This window comes from Cebus imitator, unplaced genomic scaffold, assembly GCF_001604975.1.
Source record: "Cebus imitator isolate Cc_AM_T3 unplaced genomic scaffold, Cebus_imitator-1.0 Scaffold334, whole genome shotgun sequence".
Lineage (NCBI taxonomy): Eukaryota > Metazoa > Chordata > Mammalia > Primates > Cebidae > Cebus > Cebus imitator.
In genome coordinates, this window is record NW_016107649.1 from 268,100 (window position 1) to 289,231 (window position 21,132).

The 21,132-nt window shown below is 41.5% G+C and overlaps 1 protein-coding gene across 7 annotated transcripts in view; it reads left to right on the top strand.

The window, feature by feature from the left end:
* Positions 1–20,424, top strand: part of RUNX2 (RUNX family transcription factor 2) — a 224,224-nt gene extending 203,800 nt beyond the window's left edge. For 5 of the 7 annotated variants that reach the window (XM_017505118.2, XM_017505116.2, XM_017505114.2 and 2 more), the window contains 2 exons: positions 14,572–14,637; positions 16,160–20,424. In XM_017505118.2, coding sequence (XP_017360607.1) covers positions 14,572–14,637; positions 16,160–16,638 — 545 coding nt within the window. In that variant the 3' untranslated portion in view covers positions 16,639–20,424. The remainder of the gene's footprint in view (positions 1–14,571; positions 14,638–16,159) is intronic. The other 2 variants (XM_017505119.2, XM_017505115.2) reach the window with 1 other exon arrangement.
* Positions 20,425–21,132: the final 708 nt, after the last annotated feature.

Below are 21,132 nucleotides of genomic sequence, written 5' to 3' on the forward strand. Positions count from 1 at the left end.
CACTCTAGGTTATATAGAAGGTGAATTGGAAGTAAATCCCTTCAGTTATCTAAAAACGTGGCAAGTAAGTTCCAACAAATGTAACAAACAGGTTAACAATGAGGGAAACAGGAAGAACAAAGGGATTGGTACAAGTACACTCTGTGAGTTAGGATTGCTGCATTCCCCCACAGTATCATATTGCATATAAAGAGGACCGTGGCCCAGTGCAGTTAGATGGCAAGTGGACTCTGGCAGCCTATCAAGCTGCTGTCTCCAGAGGATGCTGCTGGTCATCCAAGAGAAGTGGAGACTCAGGCAGGTGCAACAGAATATGTACAGACCAGCTGAAGACTCCTCCAGGAAGGAGGAGGCGTCTTTGGAGGGCACCTTGAACTCTTCTACTCCTCTCCTTCAGGAACTCCAGAGAGTGGGAGAAGTAAAAAGAATCAGGACAATTGGGTCCTCTGTAATAGGTCTTTTCTGATGGCAGAAATTACTTAAAGCTCACAGATAAAGAACATCATATTAGAACCTAAGACAAATTAAGTGTAGAGGAAGATGGGAAGAATTTCAGCAACTGAGTCCAAAGGTGAGAGTAAAAATAAATGCATAGCAAAACTTAGTATGAATAATACTTAGATAGTGCTTTACATTTATAGAAAACACTTTCACAGGCATTATTTCATTTAATCGTCGCAACGCATTGGAGTATCAATACTATTATACTCAGTAGTTTGCCGGTAGGAAATTAGAGCTCGGAGACATTCAGAGATTTGTTCAGGGCCATCAAATGAAAGGGAAGGAGGGTGAAAACTCAACTCCAGGTCTTTTAGCTCCACATAATGTGCTTTTCCCTACTCTGCGTCACTGTAGGAGTCTCCATATCAGAATAAGACTTTGCTACAAAGGCCTGGTGGGTATCCTCCTAAGAGAAATATTTATATCACTGGTCTTTCCAGGCCATACCTGGATAACACCATTAATCCTTACTAAGTAGCCAAAATTCATGGTTTGATGCAGATCAGAGGACTCAAAATAAAGTAAAATGGACCAAATCCCTAACCAGAAATAATAGTGGAAAAATCTATCTCCCAATTTGGTCAACATAAATTTTTTTCTAGCAATTAAAAATGTATACATTAGTGAAATCTTAAAACCTCAAAATAGGCTGGGTGCGGTGGCTCACGCCTGTAATCCCAGCACTTTGGGAGGCTCAGGTGGGTGGATCACAAGGTCAAAAGATTGAGACCATCCCGGCTAACATGGTGAAACCTCGTCTCTACTAAAAATACAAAAATAAGCTGGGTGTGGTGGCACATGCCTTAGTCCCAGCCACTCAGGAGGCTGAGGCAGGGGATTCGCTTGAACCTGGGAGGTGGAGGTTGCAGTGAGCTGAGATTGTGCCACTGCACTCCTGCCTGGCGACAGAGGGAGACTCTGTGCCTCCCCCCCCAAAAAAAAATCCTCAAAATATGTTTTTATATGTGGGGTAAGGAAATTTAAAGCTACTTAAATTATGCACAACAGTATATTCTACCCTGTGAAAGCTGGAAAGGTTGATACAAAAAATCATTTATTTTAACTTTAGATAATTCAGATCAAAACAATTTGCTTAAAGAATCTAGAACAGAAAAAAAAGAGAAATAGCTTACATGATATCTTCCATTGAATATGTGAGCCTGAAGTTAGTTTTAACCTTTACTGCTAACTTTAAGGATGAAAGCCTGTCTTAAAAAGCTAGTAGTGTTACCATTTTCTTTTGGCCTGTGTTGGGAACTGTTGTTAACAATTATTATTATTATTTTTTTAATTTTTAGAAAAGATCCTACATTTTTGAATTGACATTATATACATAGAAAACCTGGATTTTTTTTTTTTTTTACACATTGAATGTGTAGATTTATTACCTCATTTTGAAAGCTAGTACTGCTTTTTAATGAATGGGGACCATTCTTTACAGGAATAGTATTTCTAGTAGAATTTGTGAAGGTATTTTTGGAATTCTGAGACTTGTCCAGTATGTATGTAGCAGGATCAGAATTTTAGAGCTGGGAAACCCACAGAGATGATTTTGTCCCCATCCCTCATTTACTGATGAGGGATGTGTGGGTCAGGGAGGGAAAGGGAGTCCACGTGACCACCAGGGACAGCACGGTGACCAGAACGTACACCTCCAATTGTGAGTCCAACACTAGAATTGTTTTCTTCTGCTACATTTCTCATATGCTACTGACATTTTATTACCATTGCTATACATGGCCATTGAGATCTCAAGAAGAAGAAAAAAAATGAATCCTAAATGACCTCTTCCTCCTCTGCACCTTTCCTCTTTTCAACCGAAAATTAAGTCCTCATGAGAAGATTAAATAGATGTGCCCCCTGCCCCCCACCTGTGGGAGTTACTGTCTCTCCTGACCAGTCACTGACTGTTTCCGTCCACATCTGGAGTGGACTCAGTGGACACTATTCTCAGGCTGAGAAAAATAGGATTTGGATCTTGTCCTTGGCAGGCAGAGAACTTCCACTGTTTGAGGAGCTGCTACTGGACTACTGTGTATTTGTCCCACATCCCACAGCCAGTTAAGCAGACCGCCCCCCCCCCTTTTTTTTTTTTATGGTCATCAAAACAAGTAGCTCCTCTCAGACACCTTAATACATAATTAGGTGTGTCTGTTTACACTTGGGAGACAGAGGGCTTCATGTCCCAAAGAAATACAAGACGTCTGGGAACAGCCACAAACAGATGTTGAAAATGTCCATTTGTGGCGAGTTTATTACTATAGCACCGGGAATAAACATTGAAGATGAAACCCCTCTAAAGGGGTGTGTGTGTGTGTTGAGAGGGGAATGTTATCGAGCAGAGTGGAAAGTGAAAGGAGAATCTATGCTTTAAAAAATTTGCTCTAGTATTTGTTTATCTCCTGCAACAAGGAAAATTTCGCTATTTGGCTTTGCCTGTTTGAAGGCTTTTGCCAAATGCTTAACAATCTGTAGGGTTTGATTTCTTTCAGAGAGAGACCACTTTGAGAACAAGGCTCTATGTAACTAAGATGTGTTTGTTTTTGTTTAAATCACTCAGAAGAGAAATCATCTCTTGTCCATTGTTAAAAGAGAGTTTTCAATCAAAGGAAAATTCTACATATTCTAAAATATACAGACAGCTCTTTGAAACTGATGCCAAATCAAACTCTAAAAGGGACGTTTTTCTTGCAGAAGTTTTGAGTTAATTCTGTGTGCAGGGCTTGAGTGGAAAAAACGCTTAGACTGTCAGAGGAACGAGTTACTACAACGCTACATTTGGATTCGGAAGTTACATAAGAAGCATTGTGTCAGGATAGCAGAGAGACGCCTGGACATGGTTTTAGGCTAAATCCTAGCAACAAAGAGAAAGAAATTCTTTGCAAAGTCAGTTTTTCAGTTAAATAAAGGTAGTAGTTTGGTTCCTGATGTCACTGGATATAAACATCCAATGTGAGAAGGCATACCAGTCAACGTTTTAAAAATATCAATTGAAATGTGCCCTGTTTTTGAAGAAATACCATCCTTTTCCCTGTTAAGACTTCTTTTTTTTCTTTTTGAGACAGAGTCTTGCTCTGTCACCCAGGCTGGAGTACAGTGGCGCCACCTCAGCTCACTGCAACCTCCCCTTTTCACTTCCCAGGTTCAAGTGATTCTCATGCCTCGGCCTCTGGAATAGCTGGGACTACAGGTGTGTGTCACCATGCTTGGCTAATTTTTGTATTTTTAGTAGACATGGGGTTTCACCATGTTGGCCAGGCTGGTCTCGAACTCCTGGCCTCAAGTGATCTGCCTGCCTCCACCTCCCAAAGTGCTGGGATTACAGGCGTGAGCCACCATGCCCAGCTCTCCTGTTGAGACTTCTATTTGGATGAAAAGCAGTAGATGCTAATGAGGCAACTATATTGGGAGAAAAAAAGAACACAAATTGGAAACTCAACACGTTCATTTCAGCTCTGCACTAATGAGCTGTGTCCTCGAGACGGTGCCTTCTTTCTCTGGTGAAGCTTCCTTACCAATCAGTACCTATCCTGCCTACCTCTCAGGTTCTTTGTGAAGGTAAAACCAAATGTTTATAAAAACAGTGAAAACTCAAAAAGCAAAATCTGAGATGTTACCTTATCATTTCATTACGTTTTTGGAGAATTAGGTTGATGTGGGACCTGATGGTTTGCTGGGACTGAAAAATTCAGAAACAGTTTTTGTTCATAGGATAAAGGGGGGCAAGCCGGGGAACAGGGGAGAGAGCGAGAGACGCCCCGCAGAACTAACTGGTGGCCAGGGCAGAGCTGTGGCTCTGCAACTAACCTGAACCCTTTCAGGTAAACACAGGTAGAGCAGGTAGGAAAGGCAGTTGGTTGAAGATGTACAGGCAGAAGGCAGATGACACACACAAGTTGCAGTGAGAGCAAGGACTTAGGTCAAATCTGCTATTGCCATCATTTTCCCCTTAGACACGCATTTAAATACTTTTGGTATGTAACTCTGAGAGGGGCAATGGTGTTTGGGCAAATGGTGTCCTATTTAAAGATAAATAGGACAGCATTCCCATTTTTAAGCACTTTAAAGGCTAGTTGAATGCAGCCTTCATGAAAAGAAAGACATCATGTCCTTTGCAGGAAGAGGGTTGGAGCTGGAGGCCATCATCCTTAGCAAACTGATGCAGGAACAGAAAACCAAATATTGCTGCATGTTCTCACTTATACGTGGGAACTGAATAATGAGAACACACAGGCACATAGAGGGGAACAGCACACAGTGGGGCCTGTTGGATGGTGATGGCTGGTGGGAGTGAGAGGATCAGGAAAAATAGCTCATGGGTCCTAGGCCTAATACCTGGGCGATGAAATAATCTGCACCACAAACCCCCGTGTTACAAGTTTACCGATATAACAAACCTGTACATGTACCCTTGAACTTAAAAGTTAAAAATTTTTAAAAAGGCTAGTAGAGGTGATCACGTGATTGTTGCTCCCCCAGCACTCTTACAAGAAAGATACAAATGAAGAACTAATTGCCTGCAGAGAGGAAGGGGAGGTTACTCTGGGCTAAAGCAAGAATATGTGAAGAAGCTTCACAGCAGAGGGGGACTGTGAGGTCAGTTTTAAAGGCTGCTTAGAATATCAAGGAGCTGAGATAGGGTCGGCGGCTAGGGGGCCTACTAAGGGCTGTGAGATTAATGTAAACCCAGGCAGGAAGGTGGGAAAAAGCACGGTAGCACAGAAGGTGGAGAAGGGTCTGGTTTGACTGGATTGTAGAGTTAAAATGAGAGACAAGATGGGAAAGGTAAGCTGGGACAAGACTGTTGCTCTTGCAAATGTCTGTGTGCACTTAACACAGAGATCTAGAAACACACACACGCGAGTGAAAAAGCCTGATGTGAAGTCACGAACAGATAGGCAGACATGAACAAGGAAATCCCAAGGAACCAGAAAGTCAAACAAGATTCAGGAAGCCAGATAAACCACCCGAGCAGAAGATGCAACACACAAAGTGGACCTTGAATATAAAGCCAGCTTCTGTCACAACCCGGAAGCCCCTTATGTATTTCCTCCAGGGGCAGGAACCCCTCCCAGGGCATGGTCAGCCCAGGCCTCCATGGGGGCACAGGTAAGTGGCTGCATCTGACTGTAGAGGGAGAAAGGGCAAAAATAAGCAGAGGGCCTCAGGATACGGTTTGAGACTAAAGCCTCTGGCTTTGATCCTAGATTAACATGGATTGCTGTATCTTTTGGAGCTGAATTATAAAGACTGCGCAGCGCTTGGTGATCCGGTTCAAGTCCCAGCTCTAGGGGCATCGGGTAATTTGAGCCACGTGCTTTAAGGTCCAGGATGGCCTCAGGGCTGTTTGACCGCACCTGGGCAGCACGCCTTTTGAGGTCTATTTTGGGAAATTGTATTTTAAAAAATAATGGCCTCAGCTTTTCAAGTTTTGTATGATTTGGCCTTGAAAGCAGTGGCTGCCTGGAGTGGACTCTTCCTGTCCCCAGCCGTCTCTCCTGGACCAGCGCTGGTCTCCGTTTAGGGTGGAGTTTTAGATTAAGTTGGTTTTACATTTAGAGGAGCAGCTTGAGTCTTTAAGAAGCAGAGTAGGACTACAACTCTTCAAACTCTATCTGAAAGCAGTAGACTTGTTGGTGATTATTCATTTCACGGTCTTCCTACCTCAACCAGCGTCTCTCTTCTCAGTTTCGGTTTTTTTTTACGGAAGAGTTTGGCTGGACCTGGAGCTGGGTGTGTGGGGTTAATCAGGAATTTCAGGATTTTGCTTCTCAATTTATGTATTTTCTACCTTGGAGACCCAATCATTTCAGGTTTCTTCTTCCCTGGCTCTACTAGTTCAAATAGTACGGGTAAGGAGGAATGGCCCTTTTAGGATGGAGATGTTTGCTATTTGTTGTGTACTGTTACCAATTCCTGCTTACAGGAGTCTCATGCAATGAGGTTACCTAACTACTATCAAACATGATTTGCTTCATAGCATTCAGAACACCAGTGGTAAAGACAGTATCAGAATTCTGGGGCTGGGCCAAGCATGGCAAGTAAGTGGACACATCTGCCTCCCATTCTACCTCCTGCTCATCTCCATCCCCAGGGCTGTCAGTGACAGTTGGTCAGAAGGCTTTTCATCATTGCCCTCCAGGTAGCCGTGGCCAGGCTGCTAGAATCCACGTGAAAATGACCCCAAATGTCTGCACCTTAGGGGGAACAGTGGCAGTAGAGCCCTCACAAGTCTGGGGCCAGGTCTTGGGTCACCATGTACTGATCTGTAACTTTGATGACATCGCTTAACTTTTTTTGAGCTTAAGTTTGCCATTCATAAAGTACAGTCAGTGACAGTGCTACCTCACAGAGGATTTCATGACAAAACGGCAGTGGGAGTGCTGCTTCTGAGCCGTGGCATCTCAGTGGTTTGGTTAGCCACTCTTTCCTCTTAGTCAATTTTTGCTAACACCATGGGATGCTGTGGCTATTCCATCACTTAAAGGATTCCTATGGTTAGGGAAAAGCAGCTAACTCATCTATTAAGCAATAGGCAGTTCTGGTTCCCAGCCCATCATCAAGCAGCTTCAAGTCAGAACATTCCTGCACCAGGGCGTTAGGCTTGCTACCAAGCCTGAAAGAAACACTGCACAGATTTTTCCAGCAGAGCGCCTCAAAGGGCAGAGAAAACTCAAGGGCTCCTTCACTACCCCTGCTCTCCCTGATCTGGCATAACCCAAAACAACCCCAAGTCCCCTAAGGAGAATATTTTCAAGTCTCTTGTTTTATCTGAAAATGTATGTGAATTTTATTTTAGAATATGTCTTTTTGTTTTAATATAATGTTTTAACTTACTAATATCAGTTAAATGTCCCTCTTTAAAAACCCTTCTCCATTTGTCCACTTCTTGTATTTCATGCCTTCCTATCAACTAGGCTTTGGTGTCTAATATATAACATCTCAACCAGTTCATAAATTTCTGCTTTTAATATAGCCCAAGTTACCACTAGCGCAGGCTACAGGAAAATACCAGGCTGTCCCGTCTGAATTCGGGCTGTTTTTTGAAAGATTTACTTAGGAACAATTTATCATTTAGTTTGCAATTTTTAAAATAATTTTAATTGACCACATATGTTATCAAATAAGAGCTGGTCTTGCAGCCTCTGCCTCGCTTCAAGTCTCCCAGCCGCCGCCTCCCGCACCCTCATTCGCACATGCGCACAACCTTCTGCCAGGATGTCAGAAAATTAATTATGCCAGTCCAGGCAGATACCATCGCAGGAAAGCCTCTCTCTGATTTAAGATAAGATTACCAATATTGAAGCTGTTATTTTTAAGGGGGAAAGGCTATCGCTTTTAAACCTCTCTCCCTCGTTTTCCTAGTTCCTCCTCTCCTAATTGTGGCTCCATGTTTTGGTAGCCATAAGTCATTAGTGGTTTTTAATTTTTCTGAAACTGAAATAAGGTCTGAAAGGGTGGATTTGTCCCTTTTTTCCTCCTTTTTTCCCTTTTTTTTGCTGGCTAATCGGAGGAACGCAACCACATCTGAAGCCACTTGGCTCATTATGAATTTCATGGAAACTGATTCTCTGAAAGTGTTTCCATATGTGTTCCCAATATATCCCATCCTCTCTAAATGGGAGCACAGACGTGTGCATGGGCTGGAAATGGCTTCAGGATGTGACAGGGCAGTCATATGACCGCCACGGCACCGTGGGTGGCCCCTTCTGAAAGACACGGTGTCCTGGGTGCTGGCCTCCTTCCTGAAGCGGATCTGGTTTCAAAGACTATCCACCCTTCCTAGGATTTAAAAAGTTCTTAATCAAGGCCTAGCAGGAAGATCTCTCTCATTTTTCCTCCCTTTTCTCTCCCCCTCCATCTTTGGCTCCTTCCTTCCCTTCCTCTCCCTCCCTGGATGCATACACACTCACATCTACTGCCTACCTCCTTTCCCTTTACAAAAGGAAATATATTCTTCCAACAATATCCTCGAAATTTGGGTGGGTTTAAGGAATGGCTGAATTTTCTGAAAATTGCCAAGTTGTTTTTTTTTTTTTTCCTCTCTCTCTCTTTTTCTTTCAGCATAACATACTTTCTTAGCGTTAGGATCATCTAGTTCTTTCAGAATTTGTGAGCATGCAGTGGAAAAGTACAATTCATTACAGCACAGAAAACAAATATTTAGACTGGATAGTTGAGGACTTTTCCCTCTCTTTTGCAAAACGCTGGAGTTTGCTGGTCATTTCATTATCTAAAATTGATTTTACAATCTTGTTTTGCTGGTTTCTTCTCCATCAGCATGATTCATTGCATGTCTTCCATATGTGGTATATTTTCCTCATTATCTAGTGAAATTAAAACTTAGTGATGAATATTCGATCAATTTTAGTGTGAGGGGAGAAATAAAGGGAAATGTAGAAAACTGGTCCCTTAGAACCTCGGTGTGGAAAATGCAAAGTGATATTTTGCATATAGTCTACATTTGACTTTCGGATACTGTTCATATAGCATTTCTACGCCTGTCGTGCTTGCCTGTTTGAGACTTTGGTAGTAATTCATCTGCTTAGCAACATGTTTTGAAGCATCTGTCTTCTCAGCACCATACTATATATTAGGTAGGATCTGAAAGAAGAATATGTGGTTTTTACTCTTAATTTGCTTTCTCTTTAGTTAGAAAATGAAAATTCTTATCTAAAATCAATGATAATACTTTAGAATGTGTGCAGCAGTAAGATACATCTACATAAATGTCCCAGGTTTGTCTGGCAAAGAAAAGATTATGGCAAGAATGTGTATGCCCCGAAAGTCCTTGTGTAGTGGTGAGCTTTGAAGACAGTGCTTGCTTACCTTGGTCTGGCAGAGAGAAGAGAGAAAGCCATGGGTGCGGAGAGAGCATGAGCAAAGCTTCCGTAAATGTCCTGAGTATATGTCACTCCACCAGGAAGAGGGACCATGCTGAGGAGCAATGGGATATGACTTTGAAATAGGGCAGAGGACTCTGCATCTGCCCATCGCCGCCTTCCTTTTCACTCCTTCATTACAGAATTGTTCAGATACGCCTTTTGAAAGGTGGCTGGCCTATGCTTGAGTGAGGGGTAATACACTCTTGTTTGAAGGCCCTGCTGCCTGTGTGACTTGAAAAGGCAGTAAATGAAGAATTTCCCTTTTCATGTGTGTTTTCATAGAATGCAGTTCTCAGGAAGCTCAAGGCAGACCCTCTCCATTTTCCTCCACACCCTGCTTGCTCTGTCAGGGTGCAGAGGTAAATAGAATGCTGGAGCTGGGACGGAGAACCATGTCCGAGTCTCGTGTTGCCACTCAGATCTAACATGCCAGCAGGCTTCCGTGTCCATAAAACTTATCTATAGAACTCGTCTATGATTCTTGATGACTCTGACTTCTGCTTCTGTATACTAGTCTAAAAATTCAAACAGGATGCTAGTTTCACTCTCTGTTCCTTTAAACTACTCACTCAAAATGAAGATTATGATCTTAGTGGCAGCGATTAACCCAGGATCATGAGGAAAGATGAGTGTGCTTACCTAACAGCATGCCATGCGTTTCTGGCCTGGCCCTCTTTCCCCTTCATCTAGTTTCCCCGGGGCTCCCTAGTGTGGATCTACACCCGGATACTGGCTGGGAGGCAGGACAGGTGCTGGGAGTGAAGCGGGAGTAACAGAGGCAGCAAACCAGAGGCATCTGTTTACTAGTGTCAACTGCTGCTTGTGGGGCTCCTGTCTGCAGTGTGAGGTCAAGTGATGCAATAATGCTTAGGAATAGCTTTGAATAGTCTTTAAAGAGAGTTTTACAAGGTTTTATAGGTATGGAGTGTATTTGAATTACATTTTAGGTTTGATGTCAGGATGGCTCAATGCTTTTCATCTCCTTTTCTTTAGTGTCAAAACTGTAGAGTTATTGTACAGAGTTCCCGATCCTTAGACTCATTTACGTATTCATTTATCCATCCAGCCATGCACATTTTTTTTTTTCAGTTTAGCCTCTTACAATGTACTAGGTTCTGAGAGGGACAGGAGAGGAAAACATATTCTTTACCATCCAAAGCTGACTTTATAGTTGGAGAAAACTGACCAAGAAACAGCTAATAATTCATTAAGGGAGTGAGTAAGGGTCCAAAACAGTGATACAGAAAATAAATGCTATTGGAACTGAAGTAAAATAGGAAATTATGTAATAGAGCAGTTAGGAAGAAGACAGCCAAAATTTTAAAAGGGGGAGAAGATTCTTGGTTACCAGGGGAGAGCAGCTCCATGTAGGTCTTGTGTATTAACTGTTCCAATAGAAAGAACGCTGAGAGGGGGTTAATAAAACGTTCTTGGGATGTATTTGAGATTTGTTGAAGCAATAACTCCTACCATTTAAAAGGCCCCAATGAAGCTTTGAAGTTAACACCTCATTGCTGAGAAGTACGATGGCTTTTCATTCTGTACCTTTATGCCCTCACATAAAGTGGGCAGAGGACTCTGAATATGCCAACATCTGTTCAGTCTGGATTCAAGTCCCCTCGTCTTTTTTTCTGCCCTGACCTGCCTCCTCTGCTGGGATGTGTAAACGTACTGCATAGAGGGTGAGGTACATGGGGTATGGCGTTGCCCGGCTGACAGCCCCAACGGCAAGTACCCAGTCAGTTATTTTGCTCAAATTCCAATTTCCTTTGGTTCAAGAGATCTCCTTACCCATTTTCCATCAATCAACCATTATTTATTGAGGGCCTCATCAATGAGAAAATGTATGTTAAAGTAAAGGCCTTGGTAAAGGCCTACAAATGTCAAACACAGGTGTGACTATTATGAAGTTCTGAAGGGGAGACAAAGAAGTATCAGACACATCTCTGCCCTTAACAGCTCGCTCTCAGTGGGAGCGAAACATGACTCAGGACAGGCAGCATTGGAGAGCAAGGTGTGAAAGATACCACGTGGAGGATTGCAGGTCCTAAGAATTAAAGACCAGACATTCTATTTAATTCCCCCTTATCTTGGTTCCACTCACTTTCCACCCGAAGACCCAAGAAACCGAGCTGGGTAAAGAGAGGCTATTTCGTTTTCCCTCATAGACGTTGGGAGCGGGGACAAGATGTTTTTACTTTTACCATTGATTTTATTTTTATTTGCGCACCGTGGACATTTTATGAATATATTCTTCCCTGTGTATATTAGGTTGTGAAAAATTGCTGCTGCCGCTGCCGTTACTATTTTAATGAGCAAGGTTCTTGCAGCTCCCTTTATGACAGCTACATTTGTTTGCAAGCTGTTTGCCTTTGGCTGGGGGGGCGTAGACAGCAGTTTTGGAATGAAATGTATCTGTAGGAAGCCAGCAGCTCCTAAGGGGATCATACCCTTGACCTTGGTCTCATTCACATGTTGCCCTGAGCAACTAAACTAATTGCCCATTATTTAGCAGATTAGATCAACAAGGCCTAAAAGAGCCATTAATAATATCCTAAAGATAGGAACTCACATTGGGGTAACACTTAGGCAGTAGAAGAGTCAACTTAAGTATTTTGAGAAATTTTAAGGATTTTTCTTTTAGGCAAATCAACTTCTAAGATAGGTGTGAGTGTGTGAGTGTGTGTGTGTGTGTGTGTGTGTGTGTGTGTATGTGTGTAGATAGGCCTCTGATCATGTTAACCAAATTCCTTAAGAGTAACTAAGTTCGCATATTATTTGTTAGAAGTCAAAGGGGTCTGTCTAGCTGTGGCTGTGCCTCTTAAGCTGTGTGTTTTTGTGATATTGAATAAATGGCTTCATTTCTCTAGATATCAGCTTCCCTATTTGTCAAACAGGGGTTAGATTTGCATTACGTAAGCAGTAAATTAGGAGTTTAGACTTTCCTGTCAGAGTTCCTCAAGCAGTATAAAGGAGTATTTGGGTACCTTAGGGGGTCTAGGAGCATAGCCTAAAGCTTTACGAGTGCAAAATTTTGTTGAAGTCATTTTTCATTTATCTAAAAATTCACATAAATGTTGCATTCTCCTCCACATTATATTCATCTTTATTGTATAGTGTATTATTTTCCCCAAGTTGAGTAATACCAGCCCATCAGAAAAATGCGTGATGATTATCTTGGGCTTCTAGTAACTCCTGGCAGTCTCCCTGAAAACCCCAGATGTAGGCACATACCATTTTGAAACTCTTAGCACCAAGTGATCTAGTGTTGACCATAGCACTCTCAACTTCTCCACTGTTCAGCAAAGCCTAATAGCTGAATGGACTTTGTATATGGAAGAGATAACATAGATAACAGCAAAAAGAATGGATTTGTGTAGGTTGTTCCTTGCTATTTTAAAATGGTCCCCAAACCACCTTTGGCTTTATTTATCCAGCAGGTTGTAGTCAGGAGTTTTAAACTGGCTCTTGGGAGCTCTGATGGTGCCAGGTGTATCAGTGGAGCAGTGGCTGAGCTTTGGTTTCATATTTATAAAATCAGATTGGGGTAGCACTACTTTTAGAACTCTAGGCTTTCATAATGTGGACTCTTAATAAGTCAAATTTACATTTTTCTTACTTTAGTTGATGTCATATCCAGTTCTATTTTTGTAAGTTGGTGGCTATAAGGTGGTTAGTGACACAAGGTGTGACTAGTTTAGGATACAATGACAAAGTAACCCAAGAAGGGGTTCTAAAAGAAAACTTGAGCTCACGTACAAAACGGAGATTGGAAGCATAGATACAAGCTTATTCAATGAAAGAAAAGTGAATGACATTATTTGCTTCTGTAACAATTATTATTTAAAATTGAAGATTAGGAAGGAGTTTATAGTCTTTAAGTTTAGGATTCCTCCCACCATTCTATCGTGATGATTTTATAAGGGATCTCATATCATACTAGAGCAAATTGTTAGTATTTCTTTCTACAGAACATATTGCAATATGTTTCAGGAGCATTTCTTGGTACCATAGAATGACTAAACAAATTCCAGAAAATTCTATTGTTTGTAAGTTGAAAAATCATCCTATAATCCCTTTCAAGTCAACATTAGCCCTCATTGTCAAGAAAGAGTCAATTCTCAAGACATTAAGACTCAAATGCCTAGAAGTGATTGGTTAAAATACTGTAAACCTAGTGGAGATTTGTTGCATTGTTTTCTATAAATCATAACCAGAGCTCATTAACTGAAAAACAAATGTCAGTTTGTGTTAGCTAACATCTATAAACCAAAAAGGTACAGTGATCCTGGCATGTGATGGACAATAAAAACATCAGGAAAACGTATCAGGTAAAATTGAGAGGAAGGTGGGGGGAGGGATAAATTCAAAACCATATTGGAGTTTACTGCCAGGGCCCCACATAAAGGGTTTTAATGGGGCTTCTGCATCAAAATAAGTGAAACCATACGGAATTTTAATTATTACTACAGTGTATTTTGAGTACAAATACACCTGAGAAGCAGTTTTTACATTAATGTGCCTATCTGTGTGAACTCCATGCTTCTGCAGGGGGCACACATTGGAGTTTTAAATGCCACTTCTTTCTGATGCACACTGCTCACAGTATTATGGTTTTTCTTATATGATCTAAATATTGAACTTAATGCATACAGAAGTAACCTGCCCATCACTATTAGCTCTGCCAGCTTGGGGTCACCCGGGTGCCCTGGAATACAGAGGCTGTCTGAGGAACATCTGTGGCCTCCGTTTGGCCTCTATTGTATGAGGCAGGGCATGAGTGTTGGGCGGGGCGATGTTATGGCGCATATGCTCCCATTTCTGATTCTGGCATAATCTCTGCTTCCACATTTTTAAACTTAAGCTTGTCAGAGTTTCATTTGGGGAGGAATAGGTAGAAGTTAGTTGAGGATGGAAGAATTTATAAAAAGCAGAGAGTGACTGCCTGGGATATGTCAGTTCTGGTTCTTCATCTTGAAAGTGCTTCTGGCATTAGAAGCTGCTCACTAGCTTTTACGATCTGCTTATGGGCCTGCGGACTCTGGGAAAATACTAATGACAGACGGGGTAACCTCTCTATCTACCCCTCCCCTAAGGCTGTTGCTTCTCTTTCTCTCTTGGAATTCATGGTCATAGAACATTAGAGCTGGAAGGGAACTTAGAGCTCATCCCCCTCATTTTACAGATGATGACACTGCCACCTCTGACTTCTGCCTCTGGCCTTCCACTCTCAGTAAGAAGAGCCAGGCAGGTGAGACTTTTAACAATTGCTGGGCTGGGCAGGGCTGGGCTGGGCTGGGCTGTCTGGTTGTTACTGTCCGATTTGTGAGTTTTGTTAACTATGTGTTGCTTTCAAAGAGTCACGTTTTATTACAAATGCACATCATGACACTTAAACCTTGCATTTTATGAAGATTCTAAGCAGTGTGCATTTTAACAAAAATTAACAAACTTCAATCAGCACCTTTAAAGAAAAGTGTTCGGATTATTCCTTTAATAAATGTTGTAATATCCGAGAACAAGGTCTGAATAAAAATGAGACGAAGAAGTATCCATTCACTAAAGTCCTCAAGAATTGTTTCGTGCTTTCCTTTATAGCTAAAAGGAAAAACAAATATATGAGGTTAGAATAATCCAGATATTTTAGAAGGGTTCAATATCTTAACAAGGGCACTGGTGTTAGAAAAGGGCTTGTCACAATTCTGTCAATTCCAGAAAAATAATAATAGGCCCAATCTTTAAAGATCACAACTACAAGATTTTAGCATTTCAGAAAAGTAATTTCCACATTAAATGGTTTATAATGGTGGTTTCACAAGTTAGGCACCAGAAATGTCTATTAAGGAGGCATACTGTTAGCTTTAGATGTGAAAGGACTTCACATTTTAGGGAAAAACCATCTTCGCCTCTAGGTTACTGCTTCAAGTTGACCGGAAGCTGTTTCTGTAGGATGTGGTGCTGGGGCCTGTGAGACATTGATCTCCCCTAGGCAGCGAGCCTTTCGCAAAAGCCACTGTCAGCACCTGGCCTAAATCAGGTCACAAGTCTCCCGTCGAGACTTGAAATGCAGTGATTCCTAAGGTACCAAGCCCCCTTGTGCCTCCTAACTCCCACTTTCAAAACCGACTTGTCTAGTAGCTTATGACCCTTCCTGTCCATCTCCAGAGAAGTTAGGAGTTTCTGGTTTGATTTCACTGTTAACAAGATGAGGCGTATGACAAGATTTTAAATTCTTTTAAGGCTTTAAAGGAAATGTTAGGAACATGATAGGATATCTTTTTGATGCTCCTTCATTGACTAAGGAGTCTGCCAAGAGTAAACAGTAAGACGTTATTTTGGAATTTCTTTATATTGAGTTGAGGAAAATAAACTTGTCTGACTTAGTAAAAATTTCACTTCAAATATCTAACGTGCAACGAGAAACAAAAAGAGAAAAAAAAAAATCCATACGGATTTGGTCTTAAAGTCTGGTGAGTGAACCTATGTGATCAGAGTGTTGGGTTGGTTTACACATTGACCTGGCACACATGTGGGTTTTTAAAGCCCTCTGGGATGCTCTGGGGGTGAAGAGCTTAAGGATCAATGCTGTTAAGACTGCAAAGTGGGGGAAAAAAAGACTGTAAAGTGACTGGTGCATTTGAAGGTCTGTTTGTGGCTTGCTGTTCCTATTTGGGAAAGCTAAAGTTTTCATTTTTTTTTTCTTGTAACAATTCTATCATTATTTTAATTGATATTTACAGATTTTTTCCCCCGTCTTCTGTTATAATTTTTAGGTGCTTCAGAACTGGGCCCTTTTTCAGACCCCAGGCAGTTCCCAAGCATTTCATCCCTCACTGAGAGCCGCTTCTCCAACCCACGAATGCACTATCCAGCCACCTTTACTTACACCCCGCCAGTCACCTCAGGCATGTCCCTCGGTATGTCCGCCACCACTCACTACCACACCTACCTGCCACCACCCTATCCCGGCTCTTCCCAAAGCCAGAGTGGACCCTTCCAGACCAGCAGCACTCCATATCTCTACTATGGCACTTCGTCAGGATCCTATCAGTTTCCCATGGTGCCGGGGGGAGACCGGTCTCCTTCCAGAATGCTTCCGCCATGCACCACCACCTCGAATGGCAGCACGCTATTAAATCCAAATTTGCCTAACCAGAATGATGGTGTTGACGCTGATGGAAGCCACAGCAGTTCCCCAACTGTTTTGAATTCTAGTGGCAGAATGGATGAATCTGTTTGGCGACCATATTGAAATTCCTCAGCGGTGGCCCAGTGGTATCTGGGGAGTCACATCCCACATGTATCAATATATACATATATATAGAGAGAGTGCATATATATGTATATCGATTAGCTATCTACAAAGTGCCTATTTTTTAGAAGATTTTTTCATTCACTCACTTAGTCATGATCTTGCAGCCATAAGAGGGTAGATACTGAGAAGCAGAAGGCTCAAGAGAGACAGTTGCAATCGGGTTTCAGATTGTTTACTATTTAAGATACACTTTTACAAAGGAACAAACAAGGGAAAAGGTATTTTTGTTTTTGCTGTTTGGCCTGTTATCATCAATAACCTGTTCATATACCAATTCAGAGAGGTGGACTCCAGGTTCAGGAGGGAGAAGAGCAAAGCCGCTTCCTCTCTGTGCTTTGAAACCTTACACCCTCACGGTGGCAGCTGTGTATGGACCAGTGCCCTCCACAGACAGCTGACAAAACCAGTCGAGGTGCACTAAAGGGACATGAGGTAGAATGGACGCTTCCATCACAGTACCATCATTCAGAATAATGCTTCCAATTTCTGCTTTCAGACATGCTGCAGGTCCTCATCTGAACTGTTGGTTTTTTTTTTTTTTTTTTTTTCCTGCTCTAAGAAAGTGACTTCAAAAATAACTGATCAGGATAGATTATTTTATTTTACATTTTAACATTCCTCCTCCCCTTTTCCCATTGAACCAAAAAGAAATCCAATCCCTAAAACCTGCCTTCTCCTTTTATGCAAAACTGAAAATGGCAATACGTTATTATAGCCATAATGGTATAGATAGTGTTTGCGTTTGGCTATGTGTTGTTTTCTTTTTTTTTTTAAATTATGAATATGTGTAAAATCTGAGGTAACTTGCTAACGTGAATGGTCATATAACTTTAAAGATATATTTATAATTATTTAATGACATTTGGACCCTTGAAACATTTCTTAGTGTATTGATATGTTGACTTAGGTCTCTAAAAGTGCTCTTTATTAAATAACAAATTTCTTCCGTGGTCTAGAGCCATATCTGAAATATTGCTAAGCAATTTTAGTTCATCCAGGCACAATGTGATTAAAAAAATACTTTCATCTCCAAATATTTTAGATATAGCTTGTTTTGGTGATGTATGAAGGAAATGTTATGTTTAGTTCTTTCAGATCTTTGAATGCCTCTAACACAGCTTTGCCTTTTAAAACAATAATTAGGGATTTAAAAACAACCTTTAGCCCTTTATCAGCATGAAATGCTGGAGCAATGTGGTTTTTTAATTTCTTTGGGGTAATTATGACTCTTGTCATATTAAAAAGACAAGCACAAGTAAATCATTGAACTACAGAAAAATATTCTGTGGTTTCATAGTTAAGCAAAACTCTAAATCGCCAGGCTTCATAGTGAAGACATAGTCAGCTTAAAGCCACACATGTGGATAGAGGATCAATTATGAGACATCTAATACAGGAGAGCAAAGTTGCACCAGGGATTCTTAACCAACCAGCCTTACCAGACAACACATCAGGGGAACCCCAATCTGCCTTACCCAAGGCCCCACTGGCAGCTTCCCACAGAATTTGCATTTAGAGGAGCAGAATGACATCGCTGTCCTTTGGGAGTCGGTCCTCTGAAGAGGTAGCCAGGTTCCAGCAGGCAGCTGAGCTGAGAGGATGACATACAGCCTGTGGGGACCTACAGAAAGCCTTTGACATTTGTATTTCCTACAATGGAGGGCCAAGGAGGGCAAGGATGTGTGGAGTTTGGTGTCTACTACTGCGTACGAATTTGAGCTAGAGCCCTTCTGTGGCATGCACTTTGACCACTCCTGGGAGTCACATGACAGATTTCCAAGTTCAAATCCTTAATCCAAACTAGGATCATCTAATGACACCACCAGGCCAATCCCTGCTCTCCTCCCCGAAAAGTCAGGGTCCCGTCATTGGAGCCCTCCACCCTCCCGAGCAGAACTTAGCAGAGATTTGCCTTCAACCCCTAATGGCCCCCTTATTCTCTGGTCCTTCTCAAACCCACCTTTGTAGGCCACCCAGCATTGCAGGACAGCATGTGGGGCAGCTGGACCTGTTCTTCCTGCCGGGGAGTCTCCCTTGGAACTCATCCTGACTCCTTCTAAAAAAAATTGATGGGAAAACAAAACACTTTGCCTTCTAAAGGCCATATACCAAGTATATTTAGATAAATAAGCCACTTTTCTATTACTTAAGTAAGATGGAAGTAGTCATTGATACTATTTATTGTTTGTGTGTGGTAGCTTGAAGCACACCACTGTCCATTTATTTGTAAGTGTAAAATATGTGTTTGTTTCAGCAGCACTTAAAAAAGCCAGTGTCTGGTTACACATTTCAATTTTAATTAATCAACATAAAAATGTTACTGCCTGTGCCAGCTGCATCCTATTTAATTAAAAAAGTACTATATTTGTACATTATGTTTTAATGTTAAAAGTGCTAAAAGGGCTTTTTTAAGTTTACAGTACACCTACCGAGTGACTTTGGTTATGCTTTTGTGTCGAAATGTTACTCTACTGGCTGCAGGCAGCAACCCAGAAACACTTTAGAAGCTTTTTTTCCTTGGGAAAAATTCAAGCACTTCTTCCCTCCACCCTCACTCCATCCACCCCAATGGGGGTCATTCACATTTCTTAGAACAAATTCTGCCCTTTTTTGGTGTAGGGATTAAAATTTTGTTTTTCTTTTTTTCCACGGAACCATTAATTTGCACTGGGTCATGTGTTTGATTTGTGATTTCAAGACCAAAGCAAAGTCTTACTACTACTGTGGAACCATGTACTAGTCAACACTCTAGTTCTGGGAATTCAGATAGCGTGGTTCTTGACGTAGCACAAACATTGCTGGAATTTACAGTGTGATCAGCGCAGCCACATTATTTATCCATTTCACTTGTCTCACAAATTTCAACCCATGTCAGAGTTCCAGGAAAGGTATCACAGCTTTGGTTTTAGGTTAGTGGAATAACATTCAGCCTGGAACTGAGAAACTCAACAGATCAACTATCGTTTGCTCTTTAGACAGTCTTACCGCCTCTCCCCCGCCAGGGCCCTTTAAAAATGAGCAGAGGAATCCACACCACTAGGGAGCATTCATGATAAATTCAGAAGGGAGGAGAGGTGTGTGCAGCTTTAAGGATTCCCTCCATTCTGAGGAAAGGGCCTGGCCCAGAATCCTGGTTAATACGTGGAAATATGAAGCATTAGCAAAAGTAATCATTATACCCATGGTATTTGAAAGAACAATAATAAAAGACAATTCTTCCAAACCTTGAATTTGTTGTTTTTAGAAAACTAATGCATTAAAAAATTTTTTCTATGTGAGAACTTTTTAGATGTTTGTTTACTTCATGTTTACAAATAACTGTTTGCTTTTTAATGCAGTACTTTGAAATATATCAGCCAAAACCATAACTTACAATAATTTCTTAGGTATTCTGAATAAAATTCCATTTCTTCTGGATATGCTTTACAATTCTTAGGTTTCTGTGGAACAAAAATATTTGTAGCATTTTGTGTAAATACAAGCTTTCATTTTTATTTTTTCCGATTGCTATTGCCCAAGAATTGCTTTCCATGCACATATTGTAAAAATTCCGCTTTGTGCCACAGGTCACGATTGTGGATGAGTTTACTCTTAACTTCAAAGGGACTATTTGTATTGTATGTTGCAACTGTAAATTGAATTATTTGGCATTTTCTCATGATTGTAATATTAATTTGAAGTTTGAATTTAATTTTCAATAAAATGGCTTTTTTGGTTTTGTTATGTGTGTACCTTGGGTCTTTTCTTGTTCACGGTTTCTCCCTAGTCTGACGTTTACCCCTGCCTACACTTGGGCACTGTTTGGTCTTAGGACTTGCCAGGGCTAGTTAAGAGGAAAGATGCTATATTACTGGGGAGAAGGAAAAAAAAGTCTTGTCTTCTTGTTTAGTCCTGTTCCTAGGTAGGGGTGGACAAAGATCCTAGCAGTGAACTCCCTTCCTTATCAGCTTGTGTCTGAAGGAAGGACTGCACATCCATCCTTGAATAAGGCCATCTGTTCCAACTGTGGGACCTATCAGGGGTATGGGTGTAGCCCTGATGGCTTCACGATCTAATCTCGGAATATGAACTGGGCCCAGCAAGCGAACCTCTGGTTGTCGTCAGAAGATCTCAGGCAGCCCAGACATAGGCTAGTCTGTTTTCCTTCCCACATCTCTTTTGGATTCTTAAAAATAAAGTCAACCAAAGCCCAAGGATGAGTAAAAATGGACCTTGGCCTGGAGGGCTATCGCCTCAAAAGAATTCTCCTAGTGAACATAACTATAGTTGGGAGATTTTATTTTTCCCTTGGCCATTGTTTATTTCTGGTAAGTCCCCCCCTCCCCCTGTGATAAGGTAGAGAGGTTGCTTTCTCTGTGTCCTGTGCTTTCTGGATGCTTGGGCTCACCACAGTTCTAAAAGAGGGACCCAGGAAATTGTGGTGCAGGGAAG